We start from the raw sequence: 17,994 nt of genomic DNA on the forward strand, positions 1-17,994 counted from the left end.
TGAGCGCACCCATGTGATGATGCCCGTGAAGGACATGTACATGTATGAACACGCGTGTTTGTGTGCGCACTGCGGGGGTCCGCGCGACACCTGCGCACATCTGTGCGTGCGCCCCGGTGCCTTCCCCGCTCCCCCCCCCCGTGGTCCGGTTCCGCCGCTCCCCTCCCCGGTCCCGGTCCCGGTCCCGGTCCCTCCCCTCCCCGCCCCGGGGCGGCCCCGCGCTCCCGGTCCCGCCCCTGCCCATCGCGCACCGCGCACCGGGGATGCCGCCGCCGCCGCCGTAGGTTGGGGGGGGGGGGGACCGGAGGGACCGGAGCAGGACCGGGGCGGACCGGACCATGTCGGGTCGCGATAGCGTCCAGATCCCCGACGACCGCGACTTCGGCGCGTTCCGGGCGCTGTGCGAGTCCGAGCGCGGCTGGAGCCTCACCTACAGCAAGGGGGGGGTGGCGGTGTGGGTGCAGCTCCGCGAGCCCGAGCGCGACCTCCACAAGATCAAGGTGAGACCCCGGGATCGGGATCGGGATCGGGAACGGGAACCGGCAGCGGGGGCAGCCCCGGAGCGGGGGCCTTCAATGGGGGGGGAAACGAAGGGGGATGCCCCGTGTGTGGGGGGGGTGGTGGTGGATGGAGGGAAGTGGGGACCTGGGGTGATGCCGCACCCAGGGGTAAGGGGGACCCCGCAGTGAATGGGACTTGGGGGGTGACGGGGAACCCCACAGCGAGTGGGGACCCTCAAGGGATCCAGCATCCAGAAGCAAGGGGGGACCTCACAGTAAAATGGGACTTGGGGGCGATGCAGCAACCTGAAGCAAGGGGGGACCCCAAAGTGAGTGGGGGTTAGGGGGTGATGGAGCACCCTGGGGTGAGCAGGGACCCCAAAGCGAGTGGGGACTTGGGGGTGATGCAGCACCCTGGGGTGAGGACGGACTCCACAGCAAGCGGGGTCCCTACAGCAAGTGGGGACCCTCAAGTGATGTAGCTCCGTGGGGCAAGGGGGACCCCAAAGTAAGTGTGGACCATGGGGGTGAGCAGGAACTGGGTGCAAGTGGGGACCCCAGGGGTTAGTGGGGACCCTGGGGCAAGCTGGGGACCCTTCAAGCGATGCAGCCCCCCCCGGGGCGAGCAGGGACCCGGCTGAGCCGTCACCCATCGCAAACAGGGACCCCAGGGGTGTCCCAGGGCTGAGCTGCGACAAGGGGGAACCAGGGAGCTGCAGTGGGGTGACGGGGACCCCCCCAGTGCTCGCTGCATGCAGGCGTCCTTGTGCTCGCTGTGGTGCTGCCCCTTGCCCCGTGCCATGGGGTGGCATCGGTTCCGCAGCCACCGACCACAGACGTGGCAGCGGCGGCACTGGCAGGACCCGTCCCTGGGGTGGCGGCGCCGGTTGGTCCCGGTTCCCATCGGGAATCCCGCCGGGAATCGCCTCTGTTGGCTCCCAGCGCTGGCGCGGCAGAGCCTGGAGGAGTGCTTGGGGGGACAAGGGGTGGCAATGGCCGTAGGTGCTGATCACCGTGCCCGTCACCGTGGTGTCACCATGGGCAGGCTGCGCTGGGCCTGGCTCCGTGGGGCAGCACATCCCGGTCCCCACGCTGAGTCCCCCAGACTCTGCTGATGGCTTTTGGGGTGTTCCTGCATCCCAAAGCGGCTCCGGTGGGATTGGGGCGCTGCTGTGTGTGCAGGGAGGCGCTGGGGGTGTCCTGCCCGTTCCCTGCCCGTTCCCTGCCCGTTCCCTGCCCGTTCCCTGCCTGTTCCCTGCCCATCCCGACAATCCGGTTGTGCCACGTCCTCCGCCGTGGCTGGGAACCATCCCAAGGTGTGCACCAGGATGTCCTGGTCCGGCGCGTTCCCACCACGGGCAGTTCGTACCCGGCGCCGTCCCTCACCCATCCCCACGTCCTTCCCTGCCCATCCCGGTGCTCCCAGCACCCTCCTGCCTGGATCCTGCTTGGGAAGATCCTGCTGGATGTTCCCGCATGGATGCTGTGTGTGTGTGCAGTGGCGCCGGGGGGACAGCCAGGCTCTAGGATGGGATGCTCCGCCTGGATTTCATGGATGAGCGTGGCATCCAAGCCCCCCCCCCAGCTCCCACCCCTCTTTGGCATCTCCTCTTTTCCCATCAGGAATGCAGCTCTGGTCTAACCTGTTTTCCAGGAGGCTGGAAACAAGGTTGTGATTCATCCCTGGGACATGGGACGCGGCATTCGGTGATCCCAAGGATGGGGGGGACCCCATTTGGGATCCCCCCATCCCATCCTGGTGGATGCTGGGCGATGCTGCCCTGGGGAAGGGGCTCCTTGGGAAGGAGCCATCCCATGGGATGGGGCTGGAGCTGTTCCGGCTGGGACCCCCCAGGTCCCTGCTTGTCCCTTATGACCCTTGCGATGGATGCTAACGAACATGGGTCTTCTCTGTAATGAGCTTAATGACCCCCGTGGCGGCACCCGTGGCCATGGGTCCTGCTCCGGGCATGGGGGGGGACATCGTGGGGAGGCCATGGGCACCTCTTGCCTGGGGCAGAGCCGCTGGCACCGGGTGTCACCTTCCTCCTCCTCCTCCTCCTCCTCGCCCCATAGAGTCAATATTGACCCAGGGCTGCGGCACTGCTCCGGGCCGCTCCGTCCCCTCTCCCGGTGACATTCCATGTCCGGAGCACCCACGTCCAGCCCGGCCCATGGGGTGGGAGCTGGGGGTCCCCGGTGTGAGGGGCTGACCCTGGACCAGGTGTTGGCTGATGGGGTGGGGGGGACTGAGGTGCAGGAGGTGGGAAATGTGGGGTTGGAGAGGGGCTCCGTGGGGTTGGAGAGAGGCTCCATGGGGTTGGAGAGGGGCTCCGTGGGGTTGGAGAGGGGCTCCATGGGGTTGGAGAGAGGCTCCGTGGGGTTGGAGAGAGGCTCCATGGGGTTGGAGAGAGGCTCCATGGGGTTGGAGAGGGGCTCCATGGGGTTGGAGAGGGGTTCCATGGGGTTGGAGAGAGGCTCCATGGGGTTGGAGAGGGGCTCCGTGGGGTTGGAGAGGGGCTCCATGGGGTTGGAGAGAGGCTCCATGGGGTTGGAGAGGGGCTCCGTGGGGTTGGAGAGGTTCCATGGGGTTGGAGAGAGGCTCCATGGGGTTGGAGAGAGAGGGGCTCCATGGGGTTGGAGAGAGTTGGAGAGAGGCTCCATGGGGTTGGAGAGAGGCTCCATGGGGTTGGAGAGGGGCTCCATGGGGTTGGAGAGGGGCTCCGTGGGGTTGGAGAGAGGCTCCATGGGGTGGGAGAGAGGCTCCATGGGGTTGGAGAGAGGCTCCATGGGGTTGGAGAGGGGTTCCATGGGGTGGGAGAGGGGTTCCATGGGGTGGGAGAGGGGCTCCATGGGGTTGGAGAGGGGTTCCATGGGGTGGGAGAGGGGCTCCATGGGGTTGGAGAGGGGTTCCGTGGGGTGGGAGAGGGGCTCCGTGTTGTTGGAGAGGGGCTCCGTGTTGTTGGAGAGGGGCTCCATGGGGTGGGAGAGGGGCTCCATGGGGTGGGAGAGGGGTTCCATGGGGTTGGAGAGGGGCTCCGTGTTGTTGGAGAGGGGCTCCGTGGGGTTGGAGAGGGGCTCCGTGGGGTTGGAGAGGGGTTCCATGGGGTGGGAGAGGGGCTCCGTGGGGTTGGAGAGGGGCTCCATGGGGTGGGAGAGAGGCTCCATGGGGTTGGAGAGAGGCTCCATGGGGTTGGAGAGGGGTTCCATGGGGTGGGAGAGGGGCTCCATGGGGTGGGAGAGGGGCTCCATGGGGTTGGAGAGGGGCTCCGTGTTGTTGGAGAGGGGCTCCGTGGGGTGGGAGAGGGGCTCCATGGGGTTGGAGAGGGGCTCCATGGGGTGGGAGAGGGGCTCCATGGGGTTGGAGAGGGGCTCCGTGGGGTGGATGGAGCTGGGTGTCTCCAGTGTTGATGATGGGATCAGTGCAGTGGGATGGATGGAGCTGGGTGTTTCCAGGGTTGATGATGGGATCAGTGCAGTGGGATGGATGGATCTGAGTGTTTCCAATGTTAATGATGGGATCAGTGCAGTGGGATGGTTTTATCTGGGTGTCTCCAATGTTAATGATGGGATCAGTGCAGTGGGATGGTTTTATCTGGGTGTCTCCAATGTTGATGATGGGATCAGTGCAGTGGGATGGATGGATGCAGGTGTCTCCAGTGTTGATGATGGGATCAATGCAATGGGATGGATGCAGCTGGGTGTCTGCAGTGTTGATGATGGGATCAGTGCAGTGGGATGGATGGATTCGGGTGTCTCCACCGGGTCCCCATGGCCACCCGCCTATGGCGTGCTGCAGTGCAGGATGGAGTGCCGGGACGTGCCGGCAGAGACCCTCTATGACGTGCTGCACGACATCGAGTACCGCAAGAAGTGGGACACCAACGTCATCGAGACCTTCGACATCGGGAAGCTCACCGTCAACTCCGACGTGGGCTACTACGCCTGTGAGCACGGCCGTGGGTCCCGTGGTGATGGAGGCTCCCTCAGCCATGGGGCTGGTGGTGCCCATGGTGCCTGGGGGGACCTGGCACCATTCAGGGTGGGCTCTGGGGGTTTGCTCATGCCGGGAGGGGTCTCTCCCCATTGCTGTCCATAGGGAAGTGCCCCAAGCCCCTCAAGAACCGGGATGTCATCACGCTGCGCTCCTGGCTGCCCATGGGCAACGACTACATCATCATGAACTACTCCGTCAAGCACCCTGTGAGTGCGCTGAGGGGGTCCCATGGGTGCTGCCTGCGCTGGGGTGGGTGGATGGGGGATGCCTGAACCCACCCCATGTGCCCCCGGTGTCCCCGTGCAGAAGTACCCCCCACGGAAGGACATGGTCCGAGCCGTCTCCATCCAGACGGGGTACCTGATCGAGGGGACGGGGGCCAAGAGCTGCACCATCACCTACCTGGCGCAGGTGGACCCCAAAGGTAAAGGGGGGACCCCCATCCCCTGCCCAGCACCCTGGGGGGCTCAGGCCACCCCTGGGGACAGACACCCTCTGGTTAGGGGTGGTCCTGATGGATCAGCTGAGATGGATCACAGAACCATGGGATCAGTGCAGTGGGATGGATGGATCCAGGTGTCTCCAGTGTTGATGATGGGATCAGTGCAGTGGGATGGATGGAGCTGGGTGTTTCCAGTGTTGATGATGGGATCAATGCAGTGGGATGGATGGAGCTGGGTGTTTCCAGGGTTGATGATGGGATCAGTGCAGTGGGATGGACGGATCTGGGTGTCTCCAATGTTGATGATGGGATCAGTGCAGTGGGATGGATGGATCCAGGTGTCTCCAGTGTTGATGATGGGATCAATGCAGTGGGATGGATGGATCCAGGTGTCTCCAGTGTTGATGATGGGATCAGTGCAGTGGGATGGATGGAGCTGGGTGTTTCCAGGGTTGATGATGGGATCAATGCAGTGGGATGGATGGAGCTGGGTGTCTCCAGTGTTGATGGTGGGATCAGTGCAGTGGGATGGATGGAGCTGGGTGTTTCCAGGGTTGATGATGGGATCAGTGCAGTGGGATGGACGGATCCAGGTGTCTCCAGTGTTGATGATGGGATCAATGCAGTGGGATGGATGGATCCGGGTGTTTCCAGGGTTTATGATGGGATCAGTGCAGTGGGATGGATGGATCCAGGTGTTTCCAGTGTTGATGATGGGATCAATGCAGTGGGATGGATGGATCCAGGTGTCTCCAGTGTTGATGATGGGATCAGTGCAGTGGGATGGATGGATCTGAGTGTTTCCAGGGTTGATGATGGGATCAGTGCAGTGGGATGGATGGAGCTGGGTGTCTCCAGTGTTGATGATGGGATCAGTGCAGTGGGATGGACAGATCCGGGTGTTTCCAGTGTTGATGATGGGATCAATGCAGTGGGATGGATGGATCTGAGTGTTTCCAGGGTTGATGATGGGATCAGTGCAGTGGGATGGATGGATCCGGGTGTTTCCAGTGTTGATGATGGGATCAATGCAGTGGGATGGACAGATCCGGGTGTTTCCAGTGTTGATGATGGGATCAATGCAGTGGGATGGATGGATCTGAGTGTTTCCAGGGTTGATGATGGGATCAGTGCAGTGGGATGGATGGATCCAAGTGTTTCCAAGGTTGATGATGGGATCAGTGCAGTGGGATGGATGGAGCTGGGTGTTTCCAGGGTTGATGATGGGATCAATGCAGTGGGATGGACGGATCCAGGTGTCTCCAGTGTTGATGATGGGATCAATGCAGTGGGATGGATGGATCCAGGTGTTTCCAGTGTTGATGATGGGATCAATGCAGTGGGATGGATGGAGCTGGGTGTTTCCAGGGTTGATGATGGGATCAGTGCAGTGGGATGGATGGATCCAGGTGTTTCCAGTGTTGATGATGGGATCAATGCAGTGGGATGGATGGATCCAGGTGTCTCCAGTGTTGATGATGGGATCAGTGCAGTGGGATGGATGGATCCAAGTGTTTCCAAGGTTGATGATGGGATCAGTGCAGTGGGATGGATGGAGCTGGGTGTTTCCAGGGTTGATGATGGGATCAATGCAGTGGTTTGGACGGATCCGGGTGTTTCCCAGAGCTGGGAGGGTAGATGGGTTTCAGGTGTGCTCCATCAGGCAGCAGTGGGATCATCTCAGGATACAAGTGGAGCACTGGCCCCAGGAGGGAACATTCTGGGCCCATTCTCTTGAAATGTCCATTTTTGGGGTAGCCAAGATGCTGAAATGGCTTTTTTGGGAAGTAGCAAGAAGCTGCAATGGGAATTCGGGTTGAATCCTGCTTCTCCTCCCTGAGCATCCCTGGATCACCCCGTCCCCTTGCCACAAGATGTCCCCAAGCAGAGACCAGCCCCAATGTGTCTCCTCTTCCCCCAGGTTCCCTTCCCAAGTGGGTGGTGAACAAATCCTCACAGTTCCTGGCTCCCAAGGTGAGTGTGGGAAGCCTTTGGGATGGGGATTGGGATAGGATGGGATAGGATGGGATGGAGATGGGGATAGGATGGGGATGGGGATTGGGATAGGATGGGATGGAGATGGGGATAGGATGGGGATGGGGATTGGGGTGGAGATGGGATGGGATAGCAATGGGGGTGGGATGGGGATGGATTGGGATGGAGATGGGGATGGGATGGGGTTGCGGTGGGGAGCAGATAGGGATGGGGATGGGATTGGGATGGGTTTGGGATGGGGATAGGATGATGGGAATGGGGATGGGGATGGAAATGGGAATGGGGATAGGAATGGGGATGGGGATGGGATGGGATGGGATGGGTTGGGGGTGGGGATGGGATAGGGACGGAATGGGGATGGGGATGGAATGGGGACGGGGATAGGGATGGGATGGGGATGGGGATAGGAATGGGGATGGGATGGTATGGTGGGGGTGGGGATGGGATGGGGATGGGGTGGGGTGGGAATGGGGATGGGGTGGGATGGGATGGGGATGGAGTGGATGGGGATGGGATGGGATGGGGATGGGGTGAATGGGGATGGGATGGGGTGGGATGGAGATGGGGTGGGGTGGGAATGGGGATGGGATGGGGATGGGGTGGGAATGGGGATGGGATGAGGATGGGATGGGGATGGGGATGGATGGGATGGGATGGAATGGGATGGGGATGGGTGGGATGGGGATGGGATGGGGATGGGGATGGGATGGGGATGGGATGGGGATGGGGAGGGGGATGGATGGGATGGGATGGAATGGGATGGGGAGGGGGATGGATGGAATGGGATGGGGATGGGGTGGGATGGGGATGGGATGGGGATGGATGGGGATGGGATGGGGATGGGGATGGATGGGGATGGGATGGGGATGGATGGGCTGGGGATGCAGTCCCTCCCGCTCCCGCAGGCCATGCGGAAGATGTACAAGGCGTGCCTGAAGTACCCCGAGTGGAAGCAGCGGCACGAGCCGCACTTCAAGCCCTGGCTCTTCCCGGAGCAGAGCCGGCTCCCGGCGCTGGCGCTCTCCGAGCTCTCCCTCCAGCACGCCGATTCCCTGGAGAACATCGACGAGAGCTCCCTCCCGGAGGGCAGGGAGGAGCGCGGCGACGCCAGCGACGAGGACAGCCTCAACTGAGCCCCGGCACCCCTATGGGTCCCCCTGTCCCCATGGGGCTCTATGGTCCATGTGTCCCCATCACCTTATGGGGCTCTACGGTCCATGTGTCCCCATGACCTTATGGGGCTCTGTGGTCTGTGTGTCCCCCCAATCCCTATGGGGCTCTATGGTCCATGTGTCCCTCACCATAGGGGATCTATGGTCCGTGTGACCCCCACCATGGGGCTCTATGGTCCATGTGTCCCCATCATCTTATGGGGGTCTATGGTCCATGTGTCCCCATGACCTTATGGGGCTCTGTGGTCTGTGTGTCCCCCCAATCCCTATGGGGCTCTACGGTCCATGTGTCCCCCACCATAGGGGATCTATGGTCCATGTGTCCCCCACCACAGGGGATCTATGGTCCGTGTGACCCCCACCATGGGGCTCTATGGTCCATGTGTCCCCATCATCTTATGGGGGTCTATGGTCCATGTGTCCCCCCAGTCCCTATGGGGCTCTATGGTCCATGTGTCCCCACCACCTTATGGGGCTCTATGGTCCATGTGTCCCCATCACCTTATGGGGCTCTATGGTCCGTGTGTCCCCCCAATCCCTATGGGGCTCTATGGTCCATGTGTCCCCACCACCTTATGGGGCTCTATGGTCCGTGTGTCCCCCCAATCCCTATGGGGCTCTATGGTCCATGTGTCCCCATCACCTTATGGGGGTCTATGGCCTGTGTGTCCCCCCCGCCATGGGGGTCTATGGTTCATGTACCCCCCTATCCCATGGGGGCTCTATGGTCTATGTGTCCCCCACCATGGGGGCTCTATGGTCCATGTGCTCCCCATCCATCACAGCTCATGTCCCTCGTGCACATCATGAACATGACCCAATGCTTTGGGGGGACCCCCAAGTGCCACCCCACTGCTTGGGGACCATAGGGCCATGCTGGGTACCCCCACATTGGGTGTGGGAGTTGAGGGGTATCCGGTCCATTCACAGCCATCATCCTCATCCTCATCCCCATCATTGCCCAACCCAAAGTGCTCTTCAGCTCGTGCCCTTGGGGGGGGTGGGAAGAGGTAGAGGGGGGTCCTGCCATTGCTCCCCAGCCTTTGGGGCACCCTAGCCCCTTTCCCTCTGCTCCCCTGTCCCTTCTCCCCATGGGACCCCCCAAGTGGACCCCCAGGGTTTGGGGGGGGTTGGAGGGAGGGAACATGGGGGGCTAAGGGGGGCTCCCGGCTTGTCCAGGAATGTAGGAGGGGGGCTTGGGGGGGTTACAGCACATCCATGCAGGTAGAGGGGGAGCTTAGGGGGCTCCTGGTACCCCCAGATGTGCTGGGGGGTTCTTGGGGCACCTCCATGCCTGGTGCCAGGACCTGGGGGGCTCTCAGCACCTCCCTGATGGGGGGCCTGGGGGGTCCCAGTATCTTCAGGTGTGTTGGGGGGGGGAGCTTTGGGGGTCTGGGGGCACCTCCAGGCGTTCTGGGGGGATCCCCGGTGTCTTCAGGTATGGGGGGGGGGGGCTCTTGGCACCCCAGATGTGCTGGGGGGCTCCAGCATCTCCAGATGTTCTAGGGGGGCTCCTGGTACCTCTAAGCCTATTGGGGGGGACTTGGGCACCTCCAGATGTTCTGGGGGGGGGGACTTGGGGCACCTCCATTCATGTTGTCAGGACTTGGGGGCCTCTTAGCACCTCCCTGTTGGGGGTCCCAGCATCTTCAGGTGTGTTTGGGGGGGCTCCTGGCACCCCAGATGTGCTGGGGGGCTCCAGCCTCTCGGGCTCCAGATGTGCTGAGGAGGTCCTAAGCCTATTGGAGGGACTTGAGGGGGCTCTGCTGCCATCCCCAGATATTGGGGGGGTCCCTGGGGCCCCCACCCCCGGTGTGTGAGCACTGGGGGCCTCGGCTCGGGAATTCGGGATGGCGGCGGTTTTGTACCTTGATCCGGAGCTGATTATTTAGGAATAAACCAAATGAATCTGGGACAAGGACATGGGGGGGGGGGGTGTCTGTATCCTGCGCCTGGGACATGGCCCCATGGGGATCCAGTGTGTGTGTGGGGTGTCTGTATCCTGAGCCTGGGACATGGCCCCATGGGGATCCAGTGTGTGGGGGGTGTCTGTATCCTGCGCCTGGGACATGGCCCCATGGGGATCCAGTGTGTGTGTGGGGTGTCTGTATCCTGCGCCTGGGACATGGCCCCATGGGGATCCAGTGTGTGTGTGGGGTGTCTGTATCCTGCGCCTGGGACATGGCCCCATGGGGATCCAGTGTGTGTGTGGGGTGTCTGTATCCTGCGCCTGGGACATGGCCCCATGGGGATCCAGTGGGGGGGGGTGTCTGTATCCTGCGCCTGGGACATGGCCCCATGGGGATCCAGTGTGTGGGGGGTGTCTGTATCCTGCGCCTGGGACATGGCCCCATGGGGATCCAGTAGGGGGGTGTCCCTGGGTTGATACCCCCCAGAGCCACCATTGGACCCATGGCAGTGGTGATGCCACCGTTGGGAGCCCAGCACTAACTGGGGCCACGCCAGTAACACCAGTAGGGCCCATGGAACAGCCCAACTGGGGTACAGCCCCCCCCAAGATGGGATGCTGAGATGGGGCTGTCAATGGTTCCGTGTTCTCCAGTGTCCAATGGGAAGATGGGATGAATCCAAAGCCTTCGTCCTCCTCCCCAGGATCTTCATCATCATCAACCTCTATATGGGCAATAGATGCCAGTAGCCCCCCAAAGCCAGTGTTCCCCCAAGCAGGGGCCCCCAGATCCCAACTGTGGGATGCCCCCATTGTAGGCAGCTCAGCAGAGACCAGGGGTGGACCTGTCACACTGGAGTGATGGGGTTGGGGTGCAAAGGGGGGGTTTGGGGTCTGCGAGGTTTTGGGGTACCCAGAGCCCTTGAGGTTGGGGTGTGCGAGCCTGGACATTGAGCTGGTCTCCGCCACTGCTGAGGCTGAGCTTGGGGTGCTGCAATGGGGTGCCCATGGTGTCCGTGCCCCCCTGTTCTGCTCTGCTCGCTGCAGGGACCATGGTCCAGCTGGATCCATCCCCTGCTCCCTGGTGTCCCTGCGGCGGGGCGGGATGCGGGGGGCTTCACCCCCAAACCACCCCCCTGCGTTATCCCAAATGCAAGGAGCAGGGAATGGGGGAGGGAACCCCCTGAGGCTGCCAACAATGGGGTTTTTGTGTGGAGTCCCGCGGGAATTCCCCCGCTCCCGTTGCCAGGAGCGGGACCAGGCCCCATGGAAGCGGCTTGGAGCGGGGGCTCCGCTGGGACTGGGGGGCAATGGCGGCGCTGGGGGTGCAGATACCCCCCGGAGGGGGCTCTGGCCCCTCTTCATATGGTGTGATCCAGCCCAGTGCTGCCCAGCTCAACACCAGGATGTCCCAGCTCAACACCAGGATGTCCCAGCTCAACACCAGTATGTCCCAGCTCAACACCAGTATGTCCCAGCTCAACACCAGTATGTCCCAGCTCAACACCGGTATGTCCCAGCTCAACACCGGTATGTCCCAGCTCAACACCAGTATGCCCCAGCTTCCCCCAGCAAACTCCAGTTCACCCCAACCACATCCCAGCTCCCCCAGTATAACCCAGCTCAATTCCAGTATAGCCCAGTTCAACCCCATCTCTCCTCCAGCTGACCCCAGCACGTCCCATCTCAATCAGCACTCCCCACCTCATTCCCAGTATATCCCGGTTCACTCCCAGCACTTTCCAGATCATTCCCAGTACACCCAAGCTCATTCCCAGTACTCCCAAGCTCATTCCCAGTACACCCCTGCTCCTCTCAGCACTCCCCATCTCATTCCCAGCACTTTCCACCTCACTCCCAGCACTTCCCAGCTCATTCCCAGTACACCCCTGCTCCCCTCAGCACACTCCACCTCACCCCCAGCACTTTCCAGCTCATTCCCAGTACACCCAAGCTCATTCCCAGTACACCCCTGCCCCCCTCAGCACTCCCCACCTCATTCCCAGCACTCCCCACCTCACTCCCAGCACTTCCCACTTCCCAGCTCATTCCCAGTACACCCCTGCTCCCCTCAGCACACTCCACCTCACTCCCAGCACTTTCCAGCTCATTCCCAGTACACCCAAGCTCATTCCCAGTACACCCAAACTCATTCCCAGTACACCCAAGCTCATTCCCAGTACACCCCTGCTCCCCTCAGCACACTCCACCTCACTCCCAGCACTTTCCAGCTCATTCCCAGTACACCCAAGCTCATTCCCAGTACACCCAAACTCATTCCCAGTACACCCCTGCTCCCCTCAGCGCTCCCCACCTCACTCCCAGCCCTTCCCAGCTCACTCCCAGCTCCCCCATGCCCGTCCCCATCCCGTATCCCTGCGCTCACCGGGGCTCCATCACCCGGGGGTGGGAGGGGGGGGTTGTTGAGGGCCAACCCCGGGGATCCGGTGCCGGGATAAATCCCGGGGGAGCAGCGCCCGGAGGCCCTGGCACGGGGTTTGTTTTCCATTGGGAAACCCGGCTCCGGGCACGGGCAGAGAGCGCCGGGATCCCTGCCAGCGGCGCCCAACGCACCCAGCGGCACCCGACGGCACCCAGCGGCATCCAATAGCACCCAATAGCACCCAGCGCCTTCCTCCTCCTCCTCCTCCTCCTCCCGGCCCCTGTGCCGCGGCCTCAGGAATTCCTCCGGCGTCACGGCTGCAGCGGGACAGCGGCCGCTTTGTCCTCCGGGAATGCCGAGGTTGGCTCCGTGTCGCTGCCGCCGCGTCCCGGGGCCATGGGAGGGGGGGTCCCATCGCTTGGGGGGGGGCTGCAGTGGGTGCAATGTGAGCAGAGGCGCTCACCCAGGATGGGCGCTGCGGGGTGGGGGGGGCCGTGATCCCATCGGGATACCCCGGGACGCCGGCGCCGGGCTCCAGCTCCTGCGGGAGCTGCCGGTTGTTTTCCATGCCTGGCAGCGGCTCCATCAGCGCTGGGATATTCAGAATCCCATTGGATTTCTGCACCGCTCCGTGCCCCACATCCCACGTCCGCCCCCCCCCCCCCCCCAGCAGGTCCATCCAGCCCTCGGGAATGTTGCTCCGTCACCGCGCAGCAGGGGCTTTGGGTGCTGACGGGGTGGTTTGGAGCACCCAATGGGGGGCCGGGGTGGCACCGGACACCCGGAACCTGCTGCTGATGGGGCGGCTGCACCCATCGAGCTGGGGCACCCATGGGTGCTAACGCACCCCGAGGAGGAGGTTTAGGGGGCAGAGAGGATGGCAAAGCCACCCCCCCCCCCCGGCATTGAGGGACCCCCGGAGGTTGGGTTCAGTCCCAAGCGCTGGCACGGGGGGGCCGGGGAGCGCTTCCTGACCTATTTTCCTTGCAGGAAGTGTGTCAGGAGCTGCGGGGCTCCGGCTGCATGCAGGGACAGGGGCAGCAGCTCCGGATTTGTCCCCGTTTTTGCTGGATTTGCCCATTTCTGGCCAGTTTTGCCCCGTTTCTGGTGGTGATGCCCCAGGAGGGGGCGCCGGGAGCTGCGGTTCGTGCTGCAGCCCAGGGACAGCTTCACCTTCCTGGGTTTTACTTCCAGGGGGAGAAGGGAAGCACGGGGAGGACCCTGGAGGAATGAGGAAGCCTCTGTTTGCTGCCCTGTGACCTCCTCATGTTCCTGCTCCGCACCATCCTCATCACCTTCCTCCTGCTCCTGTTGGAGAAGGGGGAAAAGAGGGATGGGGGAGATGGATGGAGCAGCCTGAGGAGGACTTGGGGAGCTGCTGCGAGGGCTGGAGCAGCTCTGCCCTGGAGCCAGGCTGAGGGAGTTGGGCTGGGGCAGCCTGGAGAAGAGAAGGCTCCTGAAGGGGAGACCTGAGAGCAGCTCCAGTGCCTGAAGGGGCTGCAGGAAAGCTGGAGAGGGGCTTGGGACAAGGGGTAATGGGTTGGAAGGGGCTTGGAGCAAGCTGCTCCAGTGGAAGGGGTCCCTGCCCGTGGCAGGGGTTGGAACTGGATGAGCTTTGAGGTCCCTTCATCCCAAACCATTCCATGACTCCGTGGAGCACCCCATGAGCTGCCCATGGCCGGGACAGGGGATGGAGCTGCCTCATCTCCCGGTGCTCTCCCCCGCTGCCTTCCCTCCATGCGCACCCCACACTTCCACCCTCAGGCAATTCCCACCATGGCCCCACGGCTGGAGCAGGGTGTGGGAGCAGCAGAACAGCCCCAGCAGCCCGCAGCCCTGGGCCACCATCGTGACTGCTTAAACACGAAGCCCTTTGAGATTGGGATCCCTGGCAGCAGGAGCCGGCTCTGGAGGAGCATTCCCACCCTGGATCCTGACGGCTTTGCAGGATGTAACTTGCTCCCTGGGTGCTGCAGGGGGGTTGGATGCTATTTGCATCGTGCCTTCACTGTGAGAACTTGAAAGTGAAACAGCTTCATCCTCCCAAGGCCAGTGCTGTGCGCCGCGGCGCGCAGGGGCTGCCTGGTTTCGGTGGGAGGCGTTTGGGTGCCATCCCGGGGCCCCGCTTCTGCTTTTGGGTGTTTTCTGTTTCACCGGGAGGGTGCGGAGCGGTGCTGGACGCGGCGGCGCCAGGCAGGTGGGTGCTGGGCTCCTGGGCCAGGCTGGGATTGGGACGAAGGGACCCTAAAGCTCCTCCAGCTCCCACGGGCAGGGACCCCTTCCATAGAGCAGCTTGCTCCAAGCCCCTGTGTCCAACCTGGCCTTGAGCACTGCCAGGGATGGGGCAGCCACAGCTTCTCTGGGCACCCTGTGCCAGCGCCTCAGCACCCTCCCAGGGAAGAGCTTCACCCTAAGAGCTCAGCTCAGTCTCCCCTGGGGCAGGTTCAAGCCATTCCCTTTGTCCTGGCCCTGCATCCCGTGCCCGAAGCCCCTCTCCCGCATCCTGCCGCCGCACTGAGGACACCGATCCCGGTGCCCGCTCCCCCCCCAGCGTCCCGGGGACCCCCTCCCCGTCCCCTCCTTCCTCTCTCACCTCAGCCCTGCCCCACGGCTCGGCCCCAGCTCCCTCCTGCTCCGCCGTGGCTGCGGTCGGTGCGGAGCCGGGCCCCCGGCTTGCACCGGTTATTACAACACTGCCGCGGGCTCGCAGCCCCATTGCAGCCTTCCGGCAGCTCCCTTTGCCCCGGGGTCCTTGGGTGGGCACAGGTCCCCATCACCCCGAGCCCTTGGTCCTCTCCAACGGGTCTCTTCCGTGAGCGAGCCCCGGGCTTTGGGAAAGGGGAATTCCGGGGGTGGGCAGCGCTTGCCAGCGCTGGAGGAGGAATTAGGGTGGGGATTGGAGCCATGGGGCGGTTGTGGAGCCCCTGGTGGGTTCCTGGGCTGGTTTCCCTCCATCAGCGCTGGGTTTCCTTGGAGGGATGAGCAGGGAAGGGCTCAGCTTGGCTGGATGGTGCCTGGGGACGGCGCTGCCCTGAGCCTGGGGGCCTAAGGATGGGCACAGGGATGCTGAGCGCGTCCCCGGTGCCGTGGCGGTGCTCAGCAGCTCAGGGCGATGCTCAGCTGAGCTGAAGGCATCTGGGTGGGATTGGAGAGGATGGGGTGGATGTGAATCCCCCCAGCAAAGCCACAGCACCCCTGTGTGAGAGCTCAGCCCCTCGGTCCCACCCATGGGGACAATGGGGACCATCCCCATATCCTCCAAACCCAGCATGGGGACCCTGAGATGAGCATTGGGATGGGGGGGTCCAGCCCTATTTTCACCCCAAGGTGTGTTTTGGCCCCCTGAGATCCAGCCGTCCCTGCCCCTCGTCACACCACTCTTACAGCCCTTAAGGCTCTTACAGAACAACCCTGGCGGCATTCCCTAATCCAGGAATGTGGTGGATAAGCACAAGGGGATTTGAGAGCTGAAAGGTGCGGCTGGGGGGCTGGGCTGGGGTGACTCCCCCATTCCCATCAGCCAGCTGGGATAGGGCGTTTCTCCAGGTGGATTTTGCTCCTGGAATTTCCTCCTCTCTCGGGTAGAGGTTAAATGATAAACGATGGGAGCTGGGAACACGGCAGGATCCCATTGGATCATTTCCGGGGGCGAAGAGCTTGGCACAGCCCTGGGGTTGCCATCACTGGAGGCAATGGGGATGCTCCATGGCTCTTCCCGGGAGGGGACCCATGTGGGAGTCCATATCCATAGGACCCATGTGGGACTCCATACCCACAGGACCCATGTGGGACTCCATATCCACAGGACCCATGTGGGACTCCATATCCACAGGACCCATGTGGGACTCCATATCCATAGGACCCATGTGGGACTCCATATCCACAGGACCCATGTGGGACTCCATATCCATAGGACCCATGTGGGACTCCATATCCATAGGGTATGGCTCCTGTAGGCAGCGGCCCAAGGGGTGACAGCGCTGGATGTCCTGTGACACTGATGTCACCGGTGCTGTCACTCCCCTGGTTTGATGGTGCACGAGTCGGGTCTGGAGGTGGGAGGCGGAAAGGGCCGGAATGCGGCTGCATCCCTGGCTCTGTGCTGCTTCAAGGGACTTCTGGCTCCTCGTTGGGTCTGATGGGAGCGGTGGGGACGTGGGACTGCGCTGGTGCCGCTCGGCTCAGGCTCCTTCCTTGGCACACGTGGGTTTCAGGCCAATCCCCTGGGATGAGCCCCGCTATCTCGGGCAGGGGATGCGCCATTGGCTGGGGCGACCGAAACCGCAAGTGAGGGAAGTGCCTGAGTCAGAGGCAGCGTGACCCGCATGGGCCGATGGCAGGGGCAGCCCCAGGAAATGCTTGGGGTCCTCTGGAGCAGCTCTGAAACAGCCAAAATCAGCGGCGTGATGGGGGCAGCTCCGGGCTGGGAGCTGGGGTCCAGCCTGGAGAGGAGAAGGCTCCTTAAGGGGAGACCTGAGAGCAGCTCCAGTGCCTGAAGGGGCTGCAGGAAAGCTGGAGAGGGGCTTGGGACAAGGGATGTAGGGACAGGCCAAGGGGAATGGCTTCAACCTGCCAGAAGAGAGATTTAAGCTCCACTGAGGACCAGAGTGAGCTTGTGCTGCTCTACTGGAGCTTGGGAGGTACTTTGTGACCCATGGGTTTGATGGGGCTGGGGACAGCATCCCACTGCCACGGTGCCTCCGCTCAGCATCCCACTGCCACGGTGCCTCCTCTCAGCATCCCAATGCCATGGTGCCTCCTCAGCATCCCAATGCCATGGTGGCTCCTCTCAGCATCCCAATGCCACGGTGCCTCAACTCAGCATCCCAATGCCACGGTGGCTCCTCTCAGCATCCCAATGCCACGGTGGCTCCTCTCAGCATCCCAATGCCACGGTGCCTCCTCTCAGCATCCCAATGCCACGGTGCCTCCTCTCAGCATCCCAATCCCACGGTGGCTCCTCTCAGCATCCCAATGCCACGGTGCCTCCTCTCAGCATCCCAATGCCATGGTGGCTCCTCTCAGCATCCCATTGCCATGGTGGCTCCTCTCAGCATCCCACTGCCACGGTGCCTCCCCTCAGCATCCCAATGCCATGGTGGCTCCTCTCAGCATCCCATTGCCACGGTGCCTCCTCTCAGCATCCCACTGCCATGGTGGCTCCCCTCAGCATCCCAATGCTACGGTGCCTCCCCTCAGCATCCCAATGCCACGGTGCCTCCCCTCAGCATCCCACTGCCATGGTGCCTCCGCTCAGCATCCCATTGCCACGGTGCCTCCCCTCAGCATCCCAATGCCACAGTGCCTCCCCTCAGCATCCCATTGCCACGGTGCCTCCCCTCAGCATCCCAATGCCACGGTGCCTCCTCTCAGCATCCCATTGCCACGGTGCCTCCCCTCAGCATCCCAATGCCACAGTGCCTCCCCTCAGCATCCCAATGCCACAGTGCCTCCCCTCAGCATCCCAATGCCACGGTGCCTCCCCTCAGCATCCCAATGCCACGGTGCCTCCTCTCAGCATCCCATTGCCACGGTGCCTCCCCTCAGCATCCCAATGCCACGGTGCCTCCTCTCAGCATCCCATTGCCACGGTGCC

General features: G+C 62.6%; 1 protein-coding gene across 1 annotated transcript; it reads left to right on the top strand.

Annotated features, from left to right (window-relative positions):
* Positions 1-334: 334 nt before the first annotated feature.
* STARD10 (StAR related lipid transfer domain containing 10) lies at positions 335-8,080 on the top strand. Its single transcript, XM_057421182.1, has 6 exons — positions 335-500; positions 4,300-4,447; positions 4,600-4,703; positions 4,804-4,921; positions 6,861-6,913; positions 7,840-8,080. Exons 1-6 carry the CDS (start codon positions 339-341, stop codon positions 8,065-8,067), a joined length of 813 nt encoding a protein of 270 aa, XP_057277165.1. The 5' UTR covers positions 335-338; the 3' UTR covers positions 8,068-8,080.
* The last annotated feature ends 9,914 nt before the right edge of the window (positions 8,081-17,994 follow it).

This window comes from Pezoporus wallicus, unplaced genomic scaffold (genome assembly GCF_028554395.1).
Source record: "Pezoporus wallicus isolate ANWC-B61680 ecotype Strahan unplaced genomic scaffold, APGP_CSIRO_Pwel_v1 contig_8372, whole genome shotgun sequence".
Classification (NCBI taxonomy): Eukaryota; Metazoa; Chordata; class Aves; order Psittaciformes; family Psittacidae; genus Pezoporus; species Pezoporus wallicus.